Below are 27,019 nucleotides of genomic sequence, written 5' to 3'. Positions count from 1 at the left end.
CAAAAGTTGACGTTTTAAGATCAGGTTTTTACGTCATGGTTTATGGATCGGACAGAAACGTACATCATTTTGTCAGGAATATTAACTGCGGGGCTTCCAAATCGTTTCAAACATGTGCTGCTGCTCACATGCTGCAATCCAATTGATAGGCAGTAAGGAAAAGTGATGCATCGCTATAGCTGGTGCATAATGACTGGAGCATGAATTGCTGTGGTTACAGGGTGGGCTGCTGGTTGTTTCAGTACCACGGACAGCAGCATTCAGCAAAGCTCTTCTTTCTTCCTCTTGATGTCTCCAAGTGATTTTTTTTTGCCGCCCATTGTGATTGAGAATTAGTCCTTGAACACAGCGCACCCTGCTGGATTATCAAAACACTAGAAAAAAAGTAGACGAAACGTGTGAAGAATGCAGAACTTTAAGCGTGTGAGCTGACGTCAAAGAAAAGGCACAAAAAGCAGATTCTATGTAATCTTTATTATTATTGGTCAGTTGGGTACAGGAAAAACCTTTTTGTCATATCGCATCTCTCATCACAGGAGACTGATCCATAGAGACAGATCGAGAACCAGACCCAGGCAAAACACCAACCTGTCCATATGCAAAATCAGCAAATAAACTGTGAGAGTGATTGTTGTATCTAAACGTGAAGCTGTTGCTCTCACATAAAAAGGCTTTCAAAATACAATAAAAAAACAAAACAAAAACAAAAACATTCACACTGCAGAATTTTGCTTTTTTAAATACTGAAAATTATTATTTTTTTTTAATTTGTTCATCCAAGTCTGGTGGCTCATGTATCTCTATGTTTCCTGTCTCTATATAATTAACTTTGTTTAGACCACGATACCTAGCAAACATTTTGAGGCAAGGCTGATGGACAACCAGCAATTATAATCAGGACTGATTGGAGAGAAACTGGTGGAAACACGCACACAGTGTAATAGCCCTCCACCAACCCTCTTTCTGTCATCAACAAAACAAACAAATAAATACATAAATAATAAAAAAAATTGCTTGATTCATCTGCCTCAAATGTAACCCAAGTATCACTGTCATAAATTAAGGGTGTTCACACAACAACACATGGGAAGTCAGCATGCTCACAGTAACTCACATACAGATATGAATGTCTTTATAGAATATGTATCTGTCATCACAGCTTGGCAAAATTACACTTATACACAACAAATGCACAATAACACCTGGAACCATAATACCAGCCAGTGGAAAAAGACCCAATGTGTATGAGTTGCTTCTGTCCAGGCAGAAAAGTTCCTGTAAAATGGACGGCCTTATCCCCGGGTAGGTGTTGGTGTTGGTGGTGTCGTCCAATAACAATAGCCTATAGATAAAGATTTATGTTTACACACACACACACACACACACACACACACACACACACACACACACACACACACACACACACACACACACACACACACACACACACACACACACACACACACACACGCGCGTTCCCTCGCACTTATTACACGTTAATAACATCATTAGACTGGTGAATCATTTTTATGTCAGCGTTAGAATGAATGAATGAATGAATGAAAGTTGGTTAGTTTCAACTACCGACAGCTATGGTGAGAGCAGTAAACCTCACGGAAGTACAAAAAACTCCATAACATCCTCAGTTGGCAATAAGTTGACATACTTACATTAGGCTATATGTAATCATTGCTTGGCAGCATACAAAAATAAAAGAAGTTGCTCTGGTGCATATTCTGAATCATCTGCATTGGAGTAAAGTGGTCTCCATGCAAATGGAGGGAACTGCTTTCGGCACGTTTTTCCAACAATGAACGAGGCTGGCTCAGTTATTACCGTATATTTGAATTGGTATTAGAGTGGAACCATATCTATGAATATAACTATTATACTACCAGTAGCAGCTTCTCATTGATGTAGTTGATTGGCTAGTCCTTTCGAAAGCCTGGCTGATGCATATTTGGAGTCACTTGTCAGAAAAGACCATTCCACACGGCTCTATAAAATTTCCAATTGAAACAATGACAAAACTGTCTGACATTTTCCAAGCAGACACATATTTCTAGTCTACAGTAATCTAAGATCAGGATTTATTCTCAAAACCCCTGTTGTCACTTTTACAGACTGCTGTGTGATCACTCAGATGTGCATGGATTTATTTGGAATTTAACGGATTTATTCTACCATTAAAGACTCTGAACTAATACAACAACCAAGGGCCCATTTTCAACACCTAAACAATGAAAGTAGGGATAAAGGATAGGATGTGTCCAAAAGGCTTTGAGCCATGAAAGGATGAACAGCACTAGTTGAATATGTGCTGTTCGGATGATTAAGCTTAACTATGTAAACTGCAATCTTAGAGTTGGTTGTAATTTATCAGTGTTTTACTGTGCTGTGAATATGTATTTTACTACAGTGAAGACTAAACAGTGTATGTTTCTACTTTTTTTGGTGAGTCTGGTTTCAGGGCGTACACCATCTCGTCCTTCAGGCTTTACATGTGTGTAAGGGATACTGTGCTACACCTGGTATTTGTCCGCAGATCTCTAAACTTCCATAATTATCTCAGTACCAGCAGAACACATCTCAGTCAACGTGTTCTCTTATATGCTGAGACATAATCACAAATAAAACATTATAGTCCACATGTAACCATTGCATAGGTAAACATTCTGGTGTCTATCCTGCATGAAAAACACTCAAGAGTGCCAACAGTCACACAGAAAGACAGCAAAAATTGAGACCGATGAAATGGCTACATCTGTAATTTATAAATGTTGTCAGAAATCCAAAAAAAATACCAAGATCCACTTTTAGCAGTGTAGCAGACCTCAGAAATGCATGAATGATTTCGTCCCCGGGCTGAGGCAGCCCTGCTTCTATGGCCAAAGTCCTAGTAAAGATACAGTATCGGGGCAAAAGGGGACAGAAGGATATAGGCAAGAGGAAGAGAGACATGAAGAAGGAAGCTGGAATGATGTCCTGTCTTTCTCTTTCACAGCCTCTGAGTGAAGTTTTCTGGAAATACCCCTTTGGCGGCATTCTCTTTGTTTTGCTGCCAGTCGTCCTGCTTCATTCCCATCAGCCAGCCATCATCCTGAAGACACCAACAGGCAAGTCACGGACTCATTTATGTGCGTGTGTGTGTGTGTGTGTGTGTGTGTGTGTGTGTGTGTGTGTGTGTGTGTGTGTGTGTGTGTGTGTGTGTGTGTGTGTGTGTACCTGTTCATCTGGGTTGTCAAAGGTGATTACTAGCACCACGTCACTAGTCTTCATCTCCAGTTCATCAGTGTCATTTGCAGCATAATCATGCATCACCTGGACCTATTTCACATGAATGCAAGTATGATTACTTTAATAAATGGAGTAGCAGGACAATTCTTTGCAGTTTTATGGATTAGTTTGTCAGAAGATATGAGCTCATTTGCACAATAACAAGGTACTTGAACTGAATGTAAACAATTATGATACGGGATGTCCCAAAAATATTTCCTCTATTGTACACCTGTTGACTTTGTAAGGACAATGAACAATTCCTGATTATAATTCACTGGTTCATACCAAGCAAGCAATAAATGTGCAACATAATGTTGAGGTTCAAAGGTTCAAATGTGGTTCGAAGGTGAAGTTATTGATACACGTAGGTAGATTTCTGTGCAGCAGGAGAGGGCATCTGACAGTACATACAGATATATTAAAATGCAGGACAGTAAAAAACAGTAGGGACACAGACATAGACAGGCACTCACAGGCTTAGTGACAGCTCAAAAAGTGAATAAATAATGAATAAATAGAAGGAACCACTAAAATACCACCATGAAAACTTGTTGATAAAGAAGGGACAATAAATAGATTCAAATCAGGTCGAAATTCATTACATAACATGACACGAGAGTAAAGTGCTTTCAAGAATGATCTAAAAGGAAAATAGTTGGAACTCTCTGGCCAGGGGATGGGATTCATCTCCAGAAATGGAGCTGGCCAGTCGCTGTCGCTGCCTCTTGTACAGCGACTGTCAGCTCAGCTGTGACTCTCCAATCAGCTGACGAGCCCATTTTAATATAACTGACTGAGTGAGTTCCTCTCTTTTAAATTAATGTTTCCAAACCAAGACACCAGTGAAAAAGATAAAACGGATTCAATAAAAGCACGATAAAAAAGTGTAATCTGGGATTTGTCCACATTGAAACGGGACAACCATCGCAGTTCCTGCTTGTTCACTACCTCACAGTTTTCTTTAAAGTTTTCATTTCCCTGTAGCAAGCTCACAATTACCAAGTCATCAGCATATTTTAAAATAAATGGGTCTTTAAAGGTGCTCTGACACATATTAATGTAAAGAATAAAAAACACTGGTGAGAGTACACACCTTTGTTGTGAGCACGTGGAGGAGAACAGTTTATCTGAGTCTCTGTGTCCTGTTTGTTAAAAAGTTTAAAATCTAAATGTAAAAACCCACTGTTTATATGTGTGTAGTGATGTCTGGGGAAACCTGTACAGTTCATATAGATGTACACATTAGAACATTTAGATTACATTACATTTAGAACTGTCCAGGTTATTTAAAATTCATCAGTTTCATCTTTTACCTTAAACAGGAACCCAGGGGGCATTTCTGCAGGTTCTGGGACTACTTCTGTGGATTCTGCTGCTTCTGCAGGTGGCTAGGTGGAAATAAATGACAATAACATAAGTGACGACAGGATTAGATTAGACATGGATCACAAAATGGTTATATATATATATATATATATATATATATATACAGATAGAGAGAACATCTCTTTGGTGTTTGTTTTTTTTTATTAACCTCCTCTATTGCTGCAACTTCTTGTTCTTCTTCAGCTTCTGGTGCTGCTGCAGCTGCAGCTGCAGCTGCAGACTCACCCTGGGAGCAGAGACAAACGGAAAATGACACAGACAGGTTAAAGAATGGGTTGGATCAAAGGCTGAAGTGAAAAGGGGCAAAGAATTAAAGCAGCAATAGACAGGAAGACAAGACAACAGCAACAAACACACAAACCTGTATGTTAAAAGAGCCATTCTTAGTTAATATAAGCATGTTGAATAGACAGCAAGATTAAATGCTATTGCCCAATCTTTTGCACAGCATGAATCATGATGGGCAGTGGCAGGGCTTAACTGTGCGTAGTGAGAAGCAGATGTAGCTATTATTTTCTTTCCCTCATCAATTTACTTGCACTCTTCATCACAGTTGATGCATCCTCGTCTCTGGTCCAGATGCATCCTAAATCTCTTCATGTCAAGAATTCTTCACTTTTCCATACTTTATTCACAATTTGTATTATCTGTTTCTGTCCATTCCACCATGCTCAAACCTCCTCAGGAGTTGATGCATCCCCCAATTCTTGTCTAGATGCATCTCTCCATTTCTTTTTCTCTGCCATGTTACCTGACCCTCTTCATTATCCAACACTGCAGCAGCTGCAGTATCTTCCTCCTCAGCTGCATCGGCCGGAGCCTCGTCTGCACGTGTTTCCTCATCTGTAACAGCAGGCATTTCTGTGCCTGGTTGGCTTGTCTCATCACCCCAACCTTCATGGTCTTCAGCCACTGGGGTGTCATGGACCGGCTGGTCGCCATCATCTCCCCATTCCTCCTGCGCTGCAGCCACGGGGTCATAGCGAACTGGTTGGGTTCCATCATCCCCCCAGCCCTCTGTGGCAGCTGCTATGGGGTCATAGTGGATGGGTTGGGCTCCATCATCCCCCCAGCCCTCTTTAGCAGAAGCCACTGGGTCATAGTCGGGCTGGGTGTTTTCCTCCTGGTCACCACTGTCCTCAGGCTGGAGGACAAGGGTTAGGTTTTAAGGAGTCAAAGGGTATACAAGATATTTCACCTTGTGGGTATTAGAAGGACTTCTTAAATTAAATGGATCAGGGAATAAGACTATAAAGCAGCACGGTATCAAGGAGATTTCAGGGAAGATTGCAAAGGATAAATAGGAGTAGTCCAATGGGAATAAACGATTTGATCAGGGCGAGGGGAGGCTTATGGTTTATATAAAAGTAAAGGTATTGAAGGGTGGTAGGATTCAGGAATTAAAATAATCTTTTTATAATTACTGATAAAAAAAATGCTTGTATTACTATAAGAAATACAATAACATATGTCACTAAAACTAGCAAACGTATCCTTCTAAAAGGTCAAAATACATATTAGCATGAAGATCTTTGCATGAAAATGTATTCAAATTGAAACCTATATGCTATGTTTGCAGGTTAAGCTGGGGGCAGGGGGTTTAAAAGAAAAATAAAGCATTTTTGAAATGCAGGCAAAATGAGAGCAATAAGAGACATCAGCAGACGTCAGCAAGTTATCAGCATCACCATCAGAATCATCATAAGACACAAGAAGATCGATGTAGGAGTATTAACCTTTAGGAAAGGTTTGTATAAAATCAAAAGACAGATGAGGAGTTGGAAGGGTGGCAGGAGAAGGCAGAGATGCAAGGTCAGCTTTTTCCCATCAGAAGATAGATGCTGGATCTTCCGTGTGTAGTTAGCAAGCATGGTTTATTATAATCCCACCACTATGTTCGGATGGAGAAAGAGGAAGGAAGCTTTGTAAGAGAAGACGTGTCAGTCTGTTCTGAACCATCACCGCTTTGTCCCAGGTGTTCACACAACTCCATGACTGCTCAGACACATCTCTCTTACAGTAAGGGGGATGAACAAAAAGATTAGTTAAATGGTCCCATGGCCAACCTAAAAGCAAAGCTTTGTGAAGTTGCCCACAAGATCCTTATCATTTTAATAGCTGCGTGTTTGTGAAACAATCCTCGCAGACATGAGCAACTTCACGCACGTTTCGAAACAAAACAGATCCCCGTGTGTCACATGGAGCATGAGCAACATGTCGACATGTTCAGTCAGTGTCACATGTGAACATACAGAGATATGAGAGGTAAACAGAAATAATGTAAGTTTAATTCAGTTACAATTCTTTTTACACCACAGCTTTTGTTTTAATTTAAACTCACAGCAAATTTTTACTGCACCCTTGTGTAGATCCACCTCTATTGATTAAATGCATTGTGATCAGTCGAATATCATTGAAAAGCACAATCCAGCCCACTTTGCCGATACATATAATTTGTATGCACTGTAGTGTGTTGCTGAGGATTATGCAAGACACCACTTTTTGAGATTCAGTGTGTGTCGTGGTATAAAATATCAATTTGAAACTGAATTGACTCAAGCTCGTTCCCAATTTCCATTTGTGTTGTAAAACAATAGCCTCAGTGTTGTTTTCACATCAAGCACTGCAGACACAAAGACAACACACAAACAGATTTGGGACAGACAGCAGTTTGATAGATCAAAAAAAAAATCTTGTTCACAAAAGAAAGAGGGGTCATTATGAAAGAAGCATAATGTGAGGGGAACTTTTATAATGGCAGCAAAAAGAAAAAAATAATAATGGGTTTTGGGCATGATAACATTATGCTGACAAAGATGGTGATTGCAATGATAATTAAAAATACTTGTTAAATAAATGTTTGCTATTTTGTGCATGATTATGATCAGCTTACCCATGAGTCCCAGTTTGCAGGCTGTAGAAAACATAGAAAACAATGGAGTGAGAATAGCACATTTTGTTATGGTACCTTTGTTGCATTCATAAGAAGATTTTCAGTGCAGGTCCCATGCTGTAAGTCCATTAACCCAAAGAGTACAAGCACTAGTTGACTTAATAGTTTTTCACCAGACTGATTCTGAAAGTTTGCTCTGTAAAGTATGAGGGAAGCACAAAAGTTAGACAAAATGTGCACTTGAATTAACAGATTTATGAGGAGCTGCTGGATTGATGATATTGACCATGTCAGGTTTGTTTAACTGTTTTCACCAGCAAACTCAGGCTCTGTTAACTGTTAACATTATGATGTTATGAGACCAAAACAATGAGCTGAAAGATGCCAGACCCTCAGTCACTTATTCTGAAGGCCCTCTGGTGGTCCCTGGAGGTGTTGACGGTTGTAAGTGAGAGGTAACTTACATTAAGTTCATAAAAAGGTTTTCAGTATTCAGTATTTTATTTGTGTTATTGCAAAATACGTACAGAAACATATTTCTGTCGAAAATGTGGGTTGTGAAGCTGAATGGTTTATCTATCGTATTCATCGAAGGGGAGTTGCTGTCGAGAGCAATCCTCTGGAATTAATACACTTCTTTAAACAGTTGGCACATATATTTTTGTGTGTATGTTGCTCAAATGAATGTGGCAGAAATGTGAATAAAATATTGTGTATCTTTACGAAACTTCCTCTCTGCCCTTTGCTGTCAAGTTCTGTAAAAATCTCAACAGACAAGCAACGATGTACAGCACAAGGATTTTGTTGAAAAATATGCAAACTGCATTTTTGTTCATCTGCATACTTAATACCTTCTGTATTAGCCTGTGTTTCATATCAAATGATTCTGTTTCTGGAATGAATATCTATGCCGTCTCATATTTCAATCAGGTGGGAGATTTCAATGTTGGGTGGGCCCCAGGAGACTTTATGAGTTTTAAGTGGGCTTTGGCATTCTTGGCTAAGTAACAGGCTTCCCATCTTAAGTTATGTAAATTGAAGATTACATTTTAATTTCCCTCAAAGTTTATGAGCCAAAAATGCAAGCGTTCCCAAAACTGTTAAAGCCACCTCCAGTGATGGGAGCAACTTTTATGTTGCTCAGCTGCACAGTAAGGTGGGTCCGGTCCTGAAAAGAAAGGAATAGTTGCAGTTCATGCCATGAGTGATCTGGAGACAGTGCTGAAGCAGGAAGTAGTGGTCACTAAAAGCAGGTTTCAACAGACCATCATGCCGTCATCCACTTCTGTGTTGGCATTTTGGAAGAAGCAGAGCAGGCAACACCTCAAACTATGCCAAACTTACCAAGTGATTTCATTTTTATATTCAGGCTTATCAAGCTTATTTCAGTATTTTTAAAGCCAAAACAGCAGCAGATCCAGATCTAAATTCTACATGTATTCATAACAGGTCACATCACAACTTTATTTGGACTTAAATACTATGAAATTAACTTAATATTTTCTGAATAGAACATGAAATTATTTGTGAAGGTCGGCATATCTCACGGCAAAAGGGTCTCTAACGATCTTTGCATTCATGCTATAATTCAACCACCTGTGTGACCGCGGAGGCTTTGGCTGCTGCATTGAAAGAGTCCAGGTCCATGTCCAATAGGCTGCTCATTGCAGGACTGTCAAACTGATAACAACAGGAACAGGAGGGCTCGTTGGCTAACAGGGCACAACAGTGGGACCAGGGATTAAGACAGAGATGAGACACAATAGAATGGAACTGAGAGGAGGGGCAAGCCAGGAGGAGGAACACTTAACGGTTCAGACCTGTGCTGGAAGAAGGTGAAGTTAACGGGCCGTTCCAAGTGATCGGCTGCTCACTCACCTCTGTGGGGGAAGTGACGCTGATATCAGGAGCTGCAGCAGCATCAAACAGGCTGATGATGTTTTCTGTTTTCAGCTCCTTAGATGGGGTCACCTTGGGTGGGGGAGGCACTGCTGGTCTTAGCTAGAATATTGCACAAAGCCAGAAAAATATGAATTAAATGACCTATTTGACTTTTTTTTTTTTTTTTAACAGGAAGTTGCTTGAGATCAAATGATTAGTTCTGACACAGCTCTGATTTATGTTTTGGAGTTGGAGGAAATTGAAAATGTTTGTTTTTGTACATTTTGTAGCTTCTGGACCATCACAGAAACGTATTCACCTTGTGCGTATGCTCAACAATGGCCCAAGTGAAGAATTTTGTTTGCAGCCAATAATACAAAGCAATTGTATGGGAACTCCTACTAACTCTGAAGGGTTACTCCAGTAAGCGTGACACAGTATGTGTTTACCTTGGATGGAGATTTAGGGATTGGGGGTGGTCCGCCTGGTCTGAGAGTATGGTTAGTTGCCTCTTTAGCACTGAGTGAATGAGAGACAAGATAAAAGAAGACAGACAAATTACAGGAAAAATAACAAATACAGCCGACGTTGTCGGTGACAAGTGCAGCAATGAATTCAAAAGAGCATCGAAAAGCTAAACCATGCATCTCCTACAAGGGCCCAAGCAAGAAATTGTCATTGCAAGACTTTTCATGCAGGAACAGTGAGACTACCATCCCTCCATCTTTCTTCTCCCATGCAAGCAGGCTTTGCTTGTGCCTGTTCGTCTTTCAGTCCCCAAAAGCGAGCAGTGACAGAGGCATTCATTGTGAGAAGGGACATGTGCTACGGCTAACAGAAGCAGCTCCAGGTCTGCAGATAGCTCAAGAGTTTGATGCACACCTGCAGCTTATTACCGGAACAGGCTGTTTTGCACACAAGTGGCTTCAAATGGCTAAAATAGCTAAGTGCTTAAAATTAAGTGTATTACCACTCAGGCCAAGTGGACACCTGCTCAGGGGATCCAAATCTCCATGAGTAATCTTTATAAGCTCCAGGTTTATTTTGCATCAACATATTAGTGCTGATATAATTATTACTCCCTTCAGGCACATGCACCATTCTCACCATCGCATCACATAAACGCAGAAGAAGCTTGGGGTAATAGATTTCTAAAGAGTCTAAAGACATTAGGTGTGTTTACTTTTCCTTCTTAATTTTCTATATGAGGAAAATGGGCATTATAGGTTGTTTTGAAAGAATCGAAGGCAAAACTGTGATTCAATTTGGTCCAATTCCTAAAAACTGACTTGGCCTGTAATGATCTAGCACTGGTTACCAAAGAAAGAGAGTATAGAGTACACTTTCTTCCTCAAGATAAAAAAAAGCAGCATATTGTTGGTGTGCACTCTGATTTACTCCTTTGTGCTTTTTAACACATCTCAGTCAGTAGGAGATCACATGCTGCATCGTTATGTAACAGTCTTGCCTGTGGCAGCGTTAAGGTCAAACAGGTTGGCTCAACTCTTGTACATCTGCAGCCCCGCGCACGCAACTCTGTGTTCAAACAACATGTCTGTGAAATCACTTGCACAACCAGGCACTTGTTCCCCTGAACTCTTCCACGCCTGCAGACTGACTGACGTACGACAGTGGGACAGACAGGTCAGTGGGACGGACAGACAGGTGTTTCATCACCGTGGTTACCACAGTTGTCAGTTACCTCCTGTTTGCTCCTGACGATGAGGTGCCCCGGGTACCTGTCTTTCTGAAATGGGGAGGTTCAGGGGTGGCTTCGAGTTAATGCATGCATGTTTATCTGCTTTTGTAGTTTAAAATACTTGTGACACATCGAATTATGATGTATGAGTTGTAATTCCAAAACAGAACAGGGATTTTACGTTTATTGAAATCGGGTTAAAGTACAGAATCGGAGAGTCTGCATAATGTTTAAGAAAACTGCAGTTTTTGTTCTATCCCATGTTTGGTTGCATCATTGTTGCAGGGCGATTACTGAGTGAGAGCACCTGTAATTGTTGGATGAGCCCACAAACGGCTCACTGCCATGCTCAGTATTTCTTTTAAGCAGATATGTGTTTTGTTCTTTTTTGCACCAATTTGTTTTGTGAGTATGACTTATTATGCCAATAAAGAGCTTCAGTTTTGTAAACATAATTCGGGACTGAGGATTCAAGTTTAAAAGTGAGCATGGCAGTGATTGTTTTCTTTCTTAGGACCACTCCACCCTCACTGAGCCATTGACTCATCCCGCAATGGAGGCAGAGATCAGCACCAGTAACATAACAGGAGATATAACCTTCTATAAAAATCACAAAACTATTTTGCTTTTCTGGAGCAAAGCAGGGGGCTTCACAACATTGATATGTCTTAAGTGATAAACACAATGAAAAATTAATCTTCCATTAAGTTTAAATGCTGATGCTCACTAATAGTTATCGAACATAAACAATAATGCAACCTTGGTAGGTTTAAATATTTACAATGATTTTTTTTCTGAGCATTACAAAGAGTTGTACTCAAACAACACAGAACGCAATTCTGTTCATTGTATTAAATTGTGAAAGCTGACGTTAATGGGATTTTATCTCAGTTAAGTTTTATTCCTAAAACCTTATCAGTATTTCAATATTTAGTCCCATAATTCTTTTTTTCAAGTAAAACTGCGTGTAAAACAGTAGTAAATCACTATGTATTTTTGTGACTGAGTCAAGTGGTTCGTGACTGGAACAGACTATTATAAGATGCACAGTTGTAGGAAGTGTTGCAACAATATGAGAGAATTGAAATGACGGATGGTTGCTCACTAACCTGGTTGTGTCTGTTCCCTCCAGTTTCACCAAAACGTCATACAAATCCTGATCCAACTGCGGAGAGGGGAAGACAAGGCGTAAGATGTGATACTAAATACAAACGTACAATCGTGTCGTTCATTCAATGCATGTTTATACATATTTCTATCTATGAGATAAACTGATCCCAATTATCACTTTTCACTTTTAACCTACATTAATCCTGTCATATCGCCTTATACAAGGTGCGTCTGCTATTGCTTGCTGGCAATGTCCAGATTCAAGCAAACAGTATTTGCAAGTCACAAGCTGAAGCAATAATGAAGGATACTGTCCAGCTGCAGCCAGTTAAAAATGTCCTACTTTTGTTTTTGCATGGCCAGAAATTTAACTGTAACTGACTGTAACTGGTAGCTCCTGGACTTGTTCAATCTCTGTTGTCTGGGGTTTTATTCACATTGAGCACTGGAGGAGGTAAATGGGAGATTCGTACCCGACTCATTTCCTTGTGAAACTTCTCCTCAAAACCCGCCAAACTCTGGAAGGTGCTGACGTAAAACCCGACGCGACTGCAAAGGACATGAGACAGCGACAGCATGACAGGCTTGTTTAAATGCACAGCAAATGTGGAGCATACGGAAGTGAAAGTAAATAATCCGTCAACAGGAGAATCGCTTTCTTCAGACACGCAGACACACACCTGTTCCAAAGTGAAGGCAGCTCCTCTTGCAAGTCAATATTGATCTCCTCAAACACCTTCTGGGCTCTTTCTAACTCCTCCTCAGCCTGAAATACACATCAAATATGTTGGTTCAATGTGTGTGTTAATAATGCAACGTGATTGAACTACAGCTCTTTTACTGTGTTCATGTTCACGTCACATTCATTGAAAAGCAAACAAATGGGGAAAAGTCAACTCGGAAAACAGAGGTATTGAGTGATGGGATGAAAAAACATTTGTAAGTAGTGAATTATACTTTTATTGTTGCGCTATAGCTGTATACAGGAGCCCTACCAAACTAACGAGGAAACTAAATAAATTTATGTCAATCTAAAATGCTTGAATAATTGAATACAAACCAAAACACATATAAGATCCTTGTTGAAGTTGTACAAAACTGGAAACTGCAAGATATGATAATGCCAAAAGAATACTATTCATTGTTATATGCTATTTTATGGTTGGCGTTTTCTGTGGACAGCAGAGAAAGAATTTAATTGTGCAGCGAAACATGTTTTCTGCTCTAAATATGACATTAAACTTGAACTAAAAGTATATTTCAGTATGGACGGTACACATTTCCTGAAGAAATATGGTGCAATCATCATGTACCTGGCTCCTGGAGAGACTGCTCTGAGCAACACTGTGTGCAGACAGAATGCCCTGTGCCCAACCAGGGGCAGCTCTTTCCAACAAGGAGGCCGGCTGGAAGCAAGAAAACAGGTGCGCTCGTAAAATAGCTTCACAATAATGTATCACAATTTGCAATTGTTGATTTACTGCTGGGTTACCTTGGTGATTTTGATCCCCCCATCCTTTTTCTTGGACTTGTGCGTCGCAGTGTAGTTATGTCTGGCACTGTCAAAGTCAACCAGCTTCCTGTCTCGTTTCGCTATACGAGACTGAACAAACAAGGAACACATTTTTTAACAAACAACCAATAAATGGAAGGTTTTATTTTTTATAAACATTCTTTTCATATTTTCACAAATGAATTCAAACTTTATATTTTAGTGTCGTCTATTTGTCATCCAATACATCAGAAACACAGATGGTGCCTGGCTATTAAACACTCAGATCACATTATACAGAATAATGTGGAGGAAATCTGAACTCCCACCGCATCAAAAATTAATGCCGGTAATGGCTGGGCCAGGTCACGACTGCAAAGCTCACCTTGATATCGGGGAACTGACCCAAGTAGGTGTCCATGGAAATGAGAGCATGATCTACCAACTTCTGGTGGTAATCAGTCCAAAGTACATCACAGTCCTGAACATACACAATCACAAAGCAAATACTGAGATTAAAAAAAGACAAGTGGCTTGCCATTCAAATTTTACTTGCAGTTGCAGGCTTTGTGAGTACACGACATTTAGCCTCGGCGCTATGACCACTGGCCTAATGTTGTGCAATTCTCCCCTTTCACCGTGGTCACTCACATCCAGATCTTCGTATCTTTCTTTTTTTTTTTAATGAATTCGGTGAGCAGCAAAGTGATGCTTTCAAGGAATCATTTGTAACGTGTGATAGATACTGAGCCCCTTGTAGATAATACACAAAAATATTGGTTTTGTTGATTCTCAGTCAAACAAACTCAAATAATTGCTCACTTCCAGGCAAATATAGCTGAACTACTAATCATAAAGAGACTATCAGTGTTTTCATCGACAGTATCATCGTGTAATGGCTGATGAATTTATGTCTCTATTGCTGTAGTGATGTTGCTATATCTTAGTATGCTTGTTCTGCTAATTTGCATCAATTTATTGCGAAAAAACAATTCAAAATAAATATTACAAGAAATGTAGACAACATTTTAAAGCTCTTCTTATCCACAGATATCTTCCTATACTTTCAGGGCCACATAGTGTTTATCACGCACACACACACACACACACACACACACACACACACACACACACACACACACACACACACACACACACACAGACAGCTGTGTGTAGCCGAGAATACATTTCTACAGCGATGAATAGTCTTAACATGTGCACACACAGATTGCAGACACTTAATCACCGGACACCGTTTCTGTTGCCCTCTAAGTGACAACCATCATATCTGTCAATCTGTCACATGCAGATAATCTGTGCATTTTAGCCATAAAAACCCGAAAGCATTACTGACCTCCACAACGGATTCTACTTCGTTGCTGCCGTACCAGTCTGGTTCATACATGTCAGCGAGGCACGCCTGCACGTTCTTGGAGGACTCATGCATGGCTATGGACGAATACAGGTAAGCGTTATTAGAAAAGTGTATTTTAACATCCTTGGAAGACATTGTGTGTTTTGTGTGTGTGTGTGTCATCACCTTTCACTGCCTCTAGGTATGCTCTTAGATCCCTTTGGAGCTTGCTGCCTTCAGTCTGAGGGTGAAACACACAAACACTACATAAACAGTCTGGTAATCAACAGGCGATTCATTATTTGGCTGTGCTGTTATGCAGCAACTGTTTATTGGCATAAAGTGATGAACTTATGATGGAGCATCGTCTCACATATTGTTTGTTGAAGTTGATAACTCCCTCTTCAAAAGCGACGTCTTTGGTCTCATCTGCTTTGCCAAGTTTCTGTAAAACCTATAAGGCAAACATAAATGAACAATAAATTGCAGGCAACAGGGAAAGACATATATCAAACTTGTTTGTTCATTTTAATTGTAGACTCAGTTACGTCACAATTACAGTACATACAGCAATCAGGTTCAATCTCTTCTCGTTGTCAACATTGACAAACATGAGGTCAAAATACAGTAATACCATTTACCTTCTCTATATGTCTTGATTAAATGTGCGAGGGGAACAACAAATTGATCGCAAAGGCAGCATGACACAAGCCTTACATAAAATGGACATTGATAAAGAAAAAAAAAGATCATTTAACATAATAGTTCAAGTTAATTCTTAATCTGTCTCAGTCAAACACTTAGAAGTGTAAACATGACAAAAAAAATGTCATTGGCAAACATTTTTCTCCAGAAAAAGTAACTGAAGTATCTAAATAATTTACAAGGGAATGCAGCATCAATGAATCAGTGATGAATGGGTGAAAGGAACATCAAAACAACACTGTGAGAAAGCATACATGCTGTTAAACATGACGGCTGCTAAATTGGATATTCCACTGTATTTTGCACCAATGGGTAACAGTGAAAATAGAACACTTCAAAAATTGCATTTGTTTTTCTTGTTCAGGTTTTATTCATCATTATTATTTATTTACCAATAGCATGTTTTTAAAGGTGAAGTGCTGCCTTTTGATCCATTCGAGATATGTCTATTCTGCATGTGGCCACTGGCGTAAAATGAGTCTGACACCCCTGGTTTAGAAGGTTACCAACGTTCTCATCTGTCTGTCCATCTTCACCCCCAACGGTACATGTGTTCTGACAGACAAACAGCGCCCCCTCCCATTTAATACACGCACAACGTGCAGGTGCGTGAACACACAGGCCTCCCATCCTCCTCCACGTATGCACTTTGCAGCATGATGACTGTTTAAACACGCCAGTGGTCCTGGAAACACGTGAAAGGGGATGCTGCTGTCAGGAATTGGGGAAGAGGTTCTCATTCAGCGGTTTGGATACTGATCCTGATCTATCCTCCGTGAATAACCAGCAGCAGGTTTCATGATGCGGCCCGGCGTTTATATCTCACTGCAGCGTGAACGCGTCCGCTGCTGTGACAGTCTGTGGGAAGAAGGATGTGTTTGAAGTGGACTCCCACCCCTCATCCTCACAAACAGCATCACCCTGCTTTATGATGTCGTGATGCGCCACTGCGCCTCGGTGGAAGATGCGCCAGCGCTTCTCCGCGGTTCGCAGGCCTGAAATGTCATCCACACACACACACACACACACACGCACACATCCATGCGTAAAAGGAGCAGCTTCTTACCTTTTCTTGAGCTCTGGTTAGTTTTTTCTGAACATTGCTGGCCACTTTCCCCGCAGTCAACCCCTTCCCCAAATTCAACTCAGCCATCTTGTAGCGCAGATCAGTCTGTGGATGCGGGATAGAAGGAAATAAAAAGCAATAACGATCGCTGAGACCGCTACGGCGAGCGTGGAGGCGGATGCATCAATGTCCAGAGAGGAAATAATGGCGATCCGTGTAATTATGTGAGGTTTTGATGTATCTAAATGGGGACGTGTGTGCAAAAAGCTGGGCTGTATATTCTGTAATATTGAGCGGCTGTGTGTGTGTGTGTATGTGTGTGTGCGCGCGTCCCTGACAGAGGAGGAGGATGCTGAGAGAGAGCGAGAGAGAGAGCGAGATGGTCTTAAAGGCACAGGTCCTGCTGCTGCTGCGCGTCCACACGAGAGAGCTGCAAAATGCATTAAGCCTCAACTTCATAAACACACAGGCATGAAGGGTCATATATGATATCATATTTAGAAACACCTAAAAAAGATCTTTGGTGGATTTTACAGTCTTAGAATTATCCCTTGAAATATGTTATATTAAACTTTATAACAACAATGTTAAGGCACATTTCCATTATTATGTTTTCAAAATTACAAGATACACCGTGAAAGTACACTCGCGGAGAACAACGATAAGAAACTGTCATGAGTATTTTTCGGCGTGTACAGTATGAAGGCTTCAAAATTCGGTCCCAGTATACTATACAACAGAGTTCGAATTACGGGGGAGCTAAGGGGAGCTGGGCTCCCCTGAAAGGGACCTGAGCTCCCCTGAAAGCCTAATTTGAAAAATTTAGGGGGAGCTCTAAAAACACTGGCGCATACCTATTCTATAAACTTGAGAAAATAGGGCTCCCCCGAAAGCCACGTTGTAATTCGAACCCTGCTATACAATCCTTGCATAACATGTAATAAAAATAGATAAATAAATAAATAAATAAAACTTCCAGCAAATTACTGTCACTCGAGCAGTTCAGTGACTCGGCTAATAAACAATTGTAATTAAGTGCAAAAGCAACATATTCAAACAACAATGCTGTTCGTTCCTCAAAGTATACTATTTATACATGCTACTCCTTATTAAAGCTAATACTTTTTTTTTTTTTTTTTTACAAAGTAATGAAGCAAATATAACTTACAATAGATTTTATTTGTAGCTTTGGAGTTTTCTAGTTGAAAACAATGCTGTTAATATACGCTAAACTAATGTTATCGTTACAGGTGAAGAAGGTTTTAGGAACCGAATGCAAAGATGCGCGACTCTAAAATTGAATCCTGCATCAGTATATGATGATCAACCAGATGACCTTAAAGGTTTAAGTTTGCATATTTCTCAAACAATCATACAGATTCATTATAAAATGGACTATGATATGTCTGGGCCAAGTGTTCATGTTATGTTGAACGAGAGCCTCACTTCTCTCCGGCAGGGGGCGTTGTTAACCCACTCCTGACATCTGCTTTCATCGAGCGTCTTCAGGGCTTTTAAATAACCTCATTCTCCTTTTAAAATCTATGATGAAAATAACAAGGCAATAAATTGTTTGTAGAAAAAAAGTATTTCGCCAACACGGAGCTCAGGCGGCTCTGTGGTAAACTGCAAAGGAAAGCATCTTGATGTAATATTAATCCTAATCGGACACATTTGGACACATTATTGCTTTTAGTGTGTTTGAAAGTTCCCCAAATAACTGCTGTGTTCGGGCGTGTAAGAAATAAAGCTGCATCAGAAATGTCTGGCGTGTGTTTCCACAGTTGGCTGGCGCCTGCTGGGAGCTCTCCGAGGTCCTGAACTTTCACACTGAAGCCGGTGGGCAAGAAAAACTTAAGCTCCTCCACAGAACAGGCTGGTGTTTAGCCCCCTGTCATCGTGCTGGGTGTATAATTATATCTCTGTTGCATAATCTGGCATGAGAGCACGCTTATGAGAAATCCTGCTGGCACGTGAGAAGAAGAAGAAAAAAAAAACAGTTTCGAGCGTGCGGTTGATCGTAGACTGATCTGCTCTCAGCACTACAGCCTCCGTGGACAGGGAATTGGAGTTTGTTGTGAATTTGATTGTTTTTCGTTTATTTAAATAACAGATGCTGTGCCATTTAAAATTAGTAAATAATAATTTGACAACACGATTGTAAAGGAGGATGGGCGGTCATAACAAAAGGCAACTGTTAAAGGAACAGTATTTTTTCACAAAACAATTGAAGTAAAACTCAAAATAAAGGAGGAGACAAGAGATCAGGGGAATCAGACAAGGACGACAAGAGAGATGAGGGGAGAGGAGCTTATTAACACAGGAGATCACCCATAACAAAACACAAGAACATCCAGAATCAACTATCCATCCATCCAGATTTTATTCAATTCGAAATTGCTTGCATTTGGCCTGTGTGAGGAAACCGGAGTGCCGGAAGATAATATGTGCACATATAGAGAGAACATGCAAACTCCACATAGAAGCACCAATATGGAATCAAATTCGAACCGTCTAATCACCACATCACTGTACAACAAGTGAAATAGGTATTAATATATTCACTTTATCATGGCTTAATGTATGGTTAAAATGTAACTAGTCTATGGGCTTTTTTCTAATTCATGTTTTTCATTATCTCAAACATAATTTGAACCTTTTTTCAATGTTTGAATTCCCATGTAGGCCACCCGTGAAACACGCGGAATGACCTTATGCTTGAATGGTGCTCGGTGAATCAACTTGCACTGAATGTCTTTTGGCTTTGCTCTTCCGTCCCTCGCTTTCTTCCTCTCCTCCTCTCCTCCTCCCATCTCCCCGTCTCTTCATCCCCGACAATAACAACATTTGGCCACGAGTCACCAAACCCATTCGTCGCGCGGATCGCTTCGTCCCCCCCCCCCCCCCCCCCCCCCCCCCCTCCGGCTCCGGGAATGGTTTGACCCGCCGAGAGTGAGAAAGACAGGAGCACAAAGGACGCGCACACACTGGTCCTTCAGGAGGGAGATAATTGGGTGCATGATGTAAACATGGAATAAAAAACCGCAAGGCTGCATTTCTGTTTCCCGTCGCCTCGGTCCATTATCGGCGATTAATATTGCATGAGGTGCCGGCGAACAGCTGCGCGTCTGTGCGGCGGACAAACGAGAGACAAGTGAGAAATTAAAGCCAGGAGTGGATGAGAGGAAAGAGGAGTTCAGCATTGTTTCATCTCCGCTTCTGGGTTTGGTCTTTTCTTTTTCTCTTTCTTTTTTTTTTTTTATTCCCCTGGAGTTGCTCTCTGGCTGCGGTCTGAACCCGGTTTACAGAAGGGAGATGTTGGGTTTTTCAAGCCGACCAAATCCGACAAAAGACGATTAACCTACGTTTCTTTTGCGCACGGGAACGACAAAAGGAAGATCGCACCAATATGTTGCATTTCTGAGGTGAGTTAGTTTTCTTTGTTCACCTTAAATTACGTGGGTTTTTTTTTCCAATGCTGGTATAGCTCAATGTCTTTTTTTTTTTTTTTTTTTTACTACAATGTGTATGGCCTTCCACAAACAAAAAGTGTCTGGTTTTATTTTATTCTCACCATCGAGCAGGTCAGTGGAAGAACCATTACATTTACTTATGTTGAAATGCCCAAAAAAGCTATTTGTGTTGCGCACAGCCTTCTGCCATTCACTGTAATTGCCTTTGAACAGTAGACACATGGAGGACTACCTCAGCTCCGCTATTGTTTTCCCTCTATTGTTTTCAAACCTCCGACACACGGCTCGCACACTGTGACACCCTTGCAAGGTTGCATATCACTGACTGCCAAATGAATCCTTCATGATGTGCGGAAATTAATAATGTAAAAGACTAAACTCCGAATTTGATACCAATGTACATAATTGGGTTGGACAGCGTGTACACCAGGAGCCAAATTGATTTTTGCTCATGGTATAAGTCACGTGAATTTCGATTTTATGTATCTGCCTAAAAAAACAAACAAAGAAGAAATGATTGTGTAATAGCAGTTTATCCAAAATATCAAAAACACAGATTCACAGTATTCTTCTCCCGTTTGATTTATTTGTATCTCCGCTCAGCTCCAGGGTACAGTAATAGCACATGAACCATCTTTTTAATTAGTGGTTTCACATAGCAAAGGAGAAGTAATTATAGACAGCAACCCTGAAGTGTGGAGGAATTTTTCTTATATTTCCTTTGTCCAACGTGCAAATGTTGTCCAGACCACACACTGGCCCTACTTTGAAAATGACAGATCTGGAAAATGTGTCTTCTTTTGGTCTACTTTAACAGACCATTGTTCATATTTAAAATATAAATCAATTTGACCTAAAAGAATGTTTGCATTCGCCTCCTTGTTGTTTGGTGCTCACAGTGTTTGGTATGTGGGGGCAAGTGTGCGCAGCTGTTCATGCAGAGCACAAACAGCCAGCAAAGACAGAAACATATTTACATACCCCATTTGGATAAGACAGGAATGGCAAGAAGTCTATGAGAGGCAAGTAAGCATGAAATAGAGTTTGATTATACTTGGCTGTGTCGAGCTCTAGATCTCCCTTGAAATGAGGCAGATTCTGACCCACTCCAAGCATGACAAATGACCATGCTACATTTCTTTTTAGAAAAAAGTTAGGTCATCTCCCTGAGCTGTGGATCTTTTCTGATGTGACGATGGATTTACCGACTCTACAAGCGACAAAGGAGAGGATGCTTTGAAAAGGAGCATAAATAGGGTGCAGCGTAAAAGACTGCCGAGAAATCGCTCGGCTGCTGTTTACAGACTGCGAGCTTTTGTTTGGAGTGATGCATCGGAAAGTGCACTGGTGTCATCCCACTGGGTTACTTACCCTGCAAGCTATTACATCGTTTAATAAGAGTCTCCTTCAGTTTGTGATTCATTTCCTGTGCTGAACTCTGTCCTGCCATAGATGAACTTGAGGTATTTAAATAAATAGCTCAAGGAATCAACACTGAAAGTGGTAGTTAAAGTGCTCTACTTTCATGCACGTCTGTGGGCGCCAAGCTTGGTAACAGTGGTGCTTCTCCGAAAACACTTGAGGGTCCCCCCAACAGGGCATTAGAATAACAGTTTTTAAACTGAATGGAAGTCTTCAACATTTACTTTAATCTCAAATGAAGCTCAAATGGTCAAGCTGGCAATATTCCAGTCTGAATCCAATTTCTTTAATAGCAACTCAAGCTGACAACTGGGATTCAAATGCAATCTGCTCCTCACTGATGTTTGAGCAATGACAGCTATTGATCACATTTCGGTGTCACACAATAATTGGCCAGATGTCTATGTTGGATAAGATGATGAGGTGATGGTGAAAAGACAGCACAATGCTGAGCAGATAGAAACATGTCATTAGTAATAGGATTCAGACATGGAAAATGCAAGCTGTTTGAATGAAATCTCCATATGGAGCTGAGCTGGTAGTTATATAACTATAACCAGGAGCCAACCAGTCCTCCGACTTTGGGGGCCAATTTGACAGGCTCACTTGGGAAATCTGACCAGAGGCGAACAATTCTATTTAATTGTGTCATATGTGTGGAAAAGCCTTTAAAGCATCTGTTTGTTTGTTTTTAGCCGGAATCTCTACAACATCATTACATTTTATTCCTAAAAACAATCCAGACAAAATAGCAAAGAAATCTTTCAACCTCACAACCATTAACAAAAGAGAAAAAAGTATTCGCAGTGTATTTTTTTTCTCCGTCTGCAGTAGGTTTGTGTGAGCTCGTGAGGTTTTAACAGAATGTGAGGTGAGGATGCGTATCAGAGAGGCGATCATACATACAGAAGATGCAGTTCAAGGACTGCCAGTGTTTCTTCACTCTCCATGTGCTCTGACAATGGTTTATGTAAGTGCAGTGAACATAAGCTCAATAGACTCAGACTCACAACTCAGCGCAAAAGTCTACAGGGGATCCACTGTCAGATAGAGATAGTCTGCAACAGGGCTCCACCTTTTTTTTTTTTTTTAGTTTGTATTATGTATTGAGAATGATGGTGCCTTGAACATAGTGGAAAAAGAGAGAAGGAGCAATGATTTCAGGGGCAAAAATGAAGTTATTCGTGTAAAGAATATAAATATGAAAGTAAAGAGAGAGCAGGTGGAAGGAAATAAGTTAAGGAAGTGTTCTGACTCATACAAAACAAGAATTAACCAAAGGTGAAGGGAATTGATTGGAGGAAGGATGATCGGGGTGCAGACAAAGCAGGAAGAGGAGGGTAGAAGGAAAAAGGGTGGCAAGCATAAGTGATGAGGAGAGTGAAAGGGTAAAGTCGATCTTAATCCCATTAATACACACCCATGCCGTCCTTCCTGCTGCCCTTTTTTCAAGCCCACATACACATTCAGCTTCAAAGTGGTGCTCACATTTGTACTTGTGCGGCTCACAAACACAGTTTGATTTGAGCGTATCCTGCAAATATACATTGGTCAGTGCTGTCACAATGTGATGCTGACAGCTTCACTCTAGGAACCTCTAGTTTGCGCCACATCTGACTCACTGTGTGTACGAGCCCCGAGGCAATGCAGCATATTATGTGTGTGTTTATGTTTGGCTGTCATGTTGGTTTGCAGCTGGAAGGATTTTCCCATACCATCTAAGCAAACACATTGTGTGTGTGTGTGTGTGTGTGTGTGTGTGCGTGTGTGTGTGTGTGTGTGTGTGTGTGTGTGTGTGTGTGTGTGTGTGTGTGTGTGTGTGCTTGCCTTAACACTTTGTACCACAACTTATTTTGGCTCACACTAACAAGATGTACTTTTTCAATCAATATTCTTTTTTTAATAGCAGTGAAAAATGCTTTTGTTTGTCTTTATGATTTTTCTGTCAAGTTGTTTTATTTCCAGCTGATTGTTCTGTTCAAGCCACACAACTTTACTTATTTCATTCAGCCTACATGCGCCATACCAACAAGTAAAAAGTCCAAGTTACAGTATTCATAGCAAGTAAAAGCAAAGGGAGAAAGAGGCCAGGAACATGTTCTAAAACAAATCCCACATCATGTTCTGGAGCTTTGCTCTTATCACGTTCAAAACATCAGATTCATGAGTGCATTTTTGCAATTGTTTTGTGTATTTCTTTTTGTGCTTTTCCTTAATTGAATGCCAGCCAAATATTATCAGCACTCATGTGTTCATGCACAAAAATGGTTATGGCAAATAGAGTTACTTTTCAAAAACAATAAAGACATAAACATGGAGTCAAACAGAACACATACTTGTATCACATAGAAACGTCTATAAATGTCTATAAATAGAGATTGTATTTTAAAATGCATATTGAAGTGTACACCTTGATGTAAGTTATACTCTCATAGTTTTGAAACACTTCCACGAGTTCATGTGGGATTGAAGACACATTTAATGCTTTGGCCTAAAGTAGGTATCATGTTCAGGAAGACAGAGAGAAAGAGAGAGAGAGAGAGAGAGAGAGAGAGAGAGAGAGAGAGAGAGAGAGAAGGAGCAAAGTGGTTGATAGCAACAGTAAGATAAACGATGTTGGAAGGAGAGGCAGAGAAAGACAGAGAATGAGAAGTAATCTGATGAAAGCCTCTTTACTCCCGTGTCACCTCACCTTCAGGCCACAAGCATTGACCAAGACTTACAGAGGGATCAATGCTGAGGCCACCGACATATGCACACACACACACACACACACACACACACACACACACTCAACCTGTGGCACACACACACAACATCTGACCACACACCTGGTATAACAGCGTTTCTGTTTATTTGTGCTTTGTTTTGTCAGTTGCTGAGTGGAGCATTAACAGATTGTCTGATGGTGAGTGTGTAGGCTTATGAAAAGGTGATGGGTGAGTGACTGACTGCTTTTACTTGGAGAATAAAAACACAGTTGCTGTTTGTGTGGGCAGGTGCGCGGAGTTTATAGCTCACTCCAACACCTCAGTGGACTGAGCGGAGAGCTCTGCATTTAAACCTTAATGAAATGGGAAACCAAATGAGCCAGGCCAAAGCTGTTTCTGTCAGTGTGCCATCCACACTGAGAGTGTATATCTGTAGCTATTGATAGAACAAAAGGCAAATGAACTGCAATGTGCAGGTGTGGATTTTTAGAAATACTTCTAGATTTTAATTGTTTATTTCTAGAATTTGTGAAAAACTTGAAATGTAATGATGGTAAAAAAACATTGACATTATGGCTCATCTTTTAGTTTGATGAAGTTGGGAATTAAAAGAGCTTGAATCACAGAGTTCTGAAGCTCCAGTGTAAAATTACAGAAAGATGCTTTGATGAATGAGTGGAAACTTTGGAAAAAAAAAAGTAGTACAAAGGTCTAATATTCATTTAAACAACCTTTTTAACTATTCACTAACAGTGCCAAGCTTCAGTACTTATTTTCTGGGCAAGCAGTACTTTTATGCATGAAATTTCAGCTCAGCATTGCAGATAAAAATAGAGCAGTTTGGCCATTCTCAAGAAAACAAGCTTTTCTGCAGGTTTCCTAGTCTTCTTCATTAAGCTAGAAAAAAGGCCTGTCTTAAACAGTTGAACATCAGATTCATCGGTTGATTAGACATTCACTAAGTTGATGAAATGTCCCTAAATGCAGCTTGTTGTACAAGTACCCTTGATGGCCCACAAACAATCTGAATCTTCCATAAAAAAATCTGTAAAAGCTGAGAATCTTCAATTATGTCTAACATCTCCAAAATGTCTCTTCTAAATTGTGCTTTTTATTTTATACTTTTCGATGAGAAGGCTTTCAGAGCTGCCAACTGATAACCATTCCAGTAAATAGAGTTGTTTAGTACATCACTATTGTACCTTTCGTGGCAGCGTAACGGCCCTTCCTATATGAAGAGGTCACACCAGTTCTGTTGTTTCCTTTTACAACTGCACTTACAAAGCTGTCACGTTATTGCTCAGCCCATTATTCAAATCAGCATGTCCTCTTCCCTGTAATGGGCGAACAGTGGTAATTTGACGTTACGTCTCCATGGCGAGTTGAATGGCGAAGATTGCAGTATGTTTTACAACCACTGAGTGGCTCAATGAGAGCAGGTGTGAGACTGGAGCATTATGCTACATTTTCTTTATGTTGGATTTATCTTGAATCAGAACCACATTCCAACTCTCTGTCTTTCTTTTATTTTCTTATTATAGGTCTGTTTTTTTCAGCAGTGGCACGCACGCGCGTGCGCGCACACACACACACACACACACACACACACACACACACACACACACACACACACACACACACACACACACACACACACACACACACACACAGAGGCTCAGTAGTTGTCTTTCCTGTAACAGATGGACACGATGCAAACAAAGTCATCCTGTTAGTAATCATGACCTCAGCAATACTGTCACACGGACAGTCAGTAAACGGTTCCCCTTGTTCCTCTTGGAGAACGGAGCGGTGAACACGCCGACAGACGGTAACCAGCATGTCACGGTTCTTACCGTCTCTCTGTTATGAATCAAGATCCTGCGCTCTCCTGGGGTCTGAGTCTGCACTACGGGCAGTGAGGAATGAGCTGGTGAATGGTCAGACAGAAATATGAAGAGCAGACTGCACGGAAATCTGACATCCATCTGTGCAAAAACACTTTATAGCAGTCAGACAATGGAAATGTTTCAAGAACAGCAGGGTAGCGATCCCAGTCTATTGGCTGCATGTAAGCTCAGCAAAATCATGGTTTGTCCCTATAAACTCTCATTATCTCTACAAATAGATCTTGTTTACATCAATTAGCAGTGCTATGTGTCAATATAGACTTTTTTTATTTTTATGTATCAGGAGGTTGTGAAATTAAAGCAGAAACATGGAAACACTGGCATAATGAATGAATATAACATGCAGGTACATCAACACAAAAACTACCTGATGGTTCATCTACACTGAACCATAATTGTCTAGACTGGGCACACATTTGTAGGCACTTGAACTCTCCTTCATGTTGCTCTCACTATGTCCACTTGCTTTGTGATCCCTCCTGTAGTATCTTGTTAACCTCACCAGTGGATCAGGCTTGAGTTTTCACTAATACCTTCGGTGGAATTAGGAAGTTTTAACAAACGTTTCACCTTTGACTAACCAGACTAACTCTTCATCCCGCGTTAGCCTACTGAACTACAACTCACTAAGCCTCTCGCTG

General features: G+C 40.5%; 1 protein-coding gene across 1 annotated transcript; it reads right to left on the bottom strand.

Annotated features, from left to right (window-relative positions):
* Positions 1–2,788: 2,788 nt before the first annotated feature.
* On the bottom strand, positions 2,789–16,996 carry bin1a (bridging integrator 1a). The gene is made up of 20 exons (XM_080497891.1): positions 16,866–16,996; positions 15,468–15,548; positions 15,281–15,335; positions 15,095–15,189; positions 14,126–14,221; positions 13,741–13,851; positions 13,562–13,654; positions 12,929–13,014; positions 12,722–12,797; positions 12,248–12,303; positions 11,142–11,186; positions 9,889–9,958; positions 9,437–9,559; positions 9,155–9,238; positions 7,559–7,579; positions 5,417–5,809; positions 4,814–4,891; positions 4,593–4,667; positions 3,226–3,327; positions 2,789–3,100 (listed from the first exon to the last, which is right to left on the bottom strand). Exons 1-20 carry the CDS (start codon positions 16,950–16,952, stop codon positions 2,999–3,001), a joined length of 1,929 nt encoding a protein of 642 aa, XP_080354017.1. The 5' UTR covers positions 16,953–16,996; the 3' UTR covers positions 2,789–2,998.
* Positions 16,997–27,019: the final 10,023 nt, after the last annotated feature.

This window comes from Blennius ocellaris (assembly GCF_963422515.1).
Source record: "Blennius ocellaris genome assembly, chromosome: 6".
Taxonomy (NCBI): Eukaryota; Metazoa; Chordata; class Actinopteri; order Blenniiformes; family Blenniidae; genus Blennius; species Blennius ocellaris.
The sequence above is the reverse complement of the archived record's forward strand: the minus strand, read 5'-3'. Positions and strand labels throughout refer to the sequence as shown.

Bases quoted from the DNA above. Each gene is read 5' to 3' on its own strand.
- bin1a (XM_080497891.1), bottom strand. From the start codon at position 16,952: ATGGCTGAGTTGAATTTGGGGAAGGGGTTGACTGCGGGGAAAGTGGCC. The intron at 13,015-13,561 runs GTACATGATGAT...TGTGTATTTCAG, and splicing joins GCAGTCTCTCCAGGAGCCAG to GCTGAGGAGGAGTTAGAAAG. The intron at 4,892-5,416 runs GTAACATGGCAG...CTCTGCTCCCAG, and splicing joins TGGATAATGAAGAGGGTCAG to GGTGAGTCTGCAGCTGCAGC.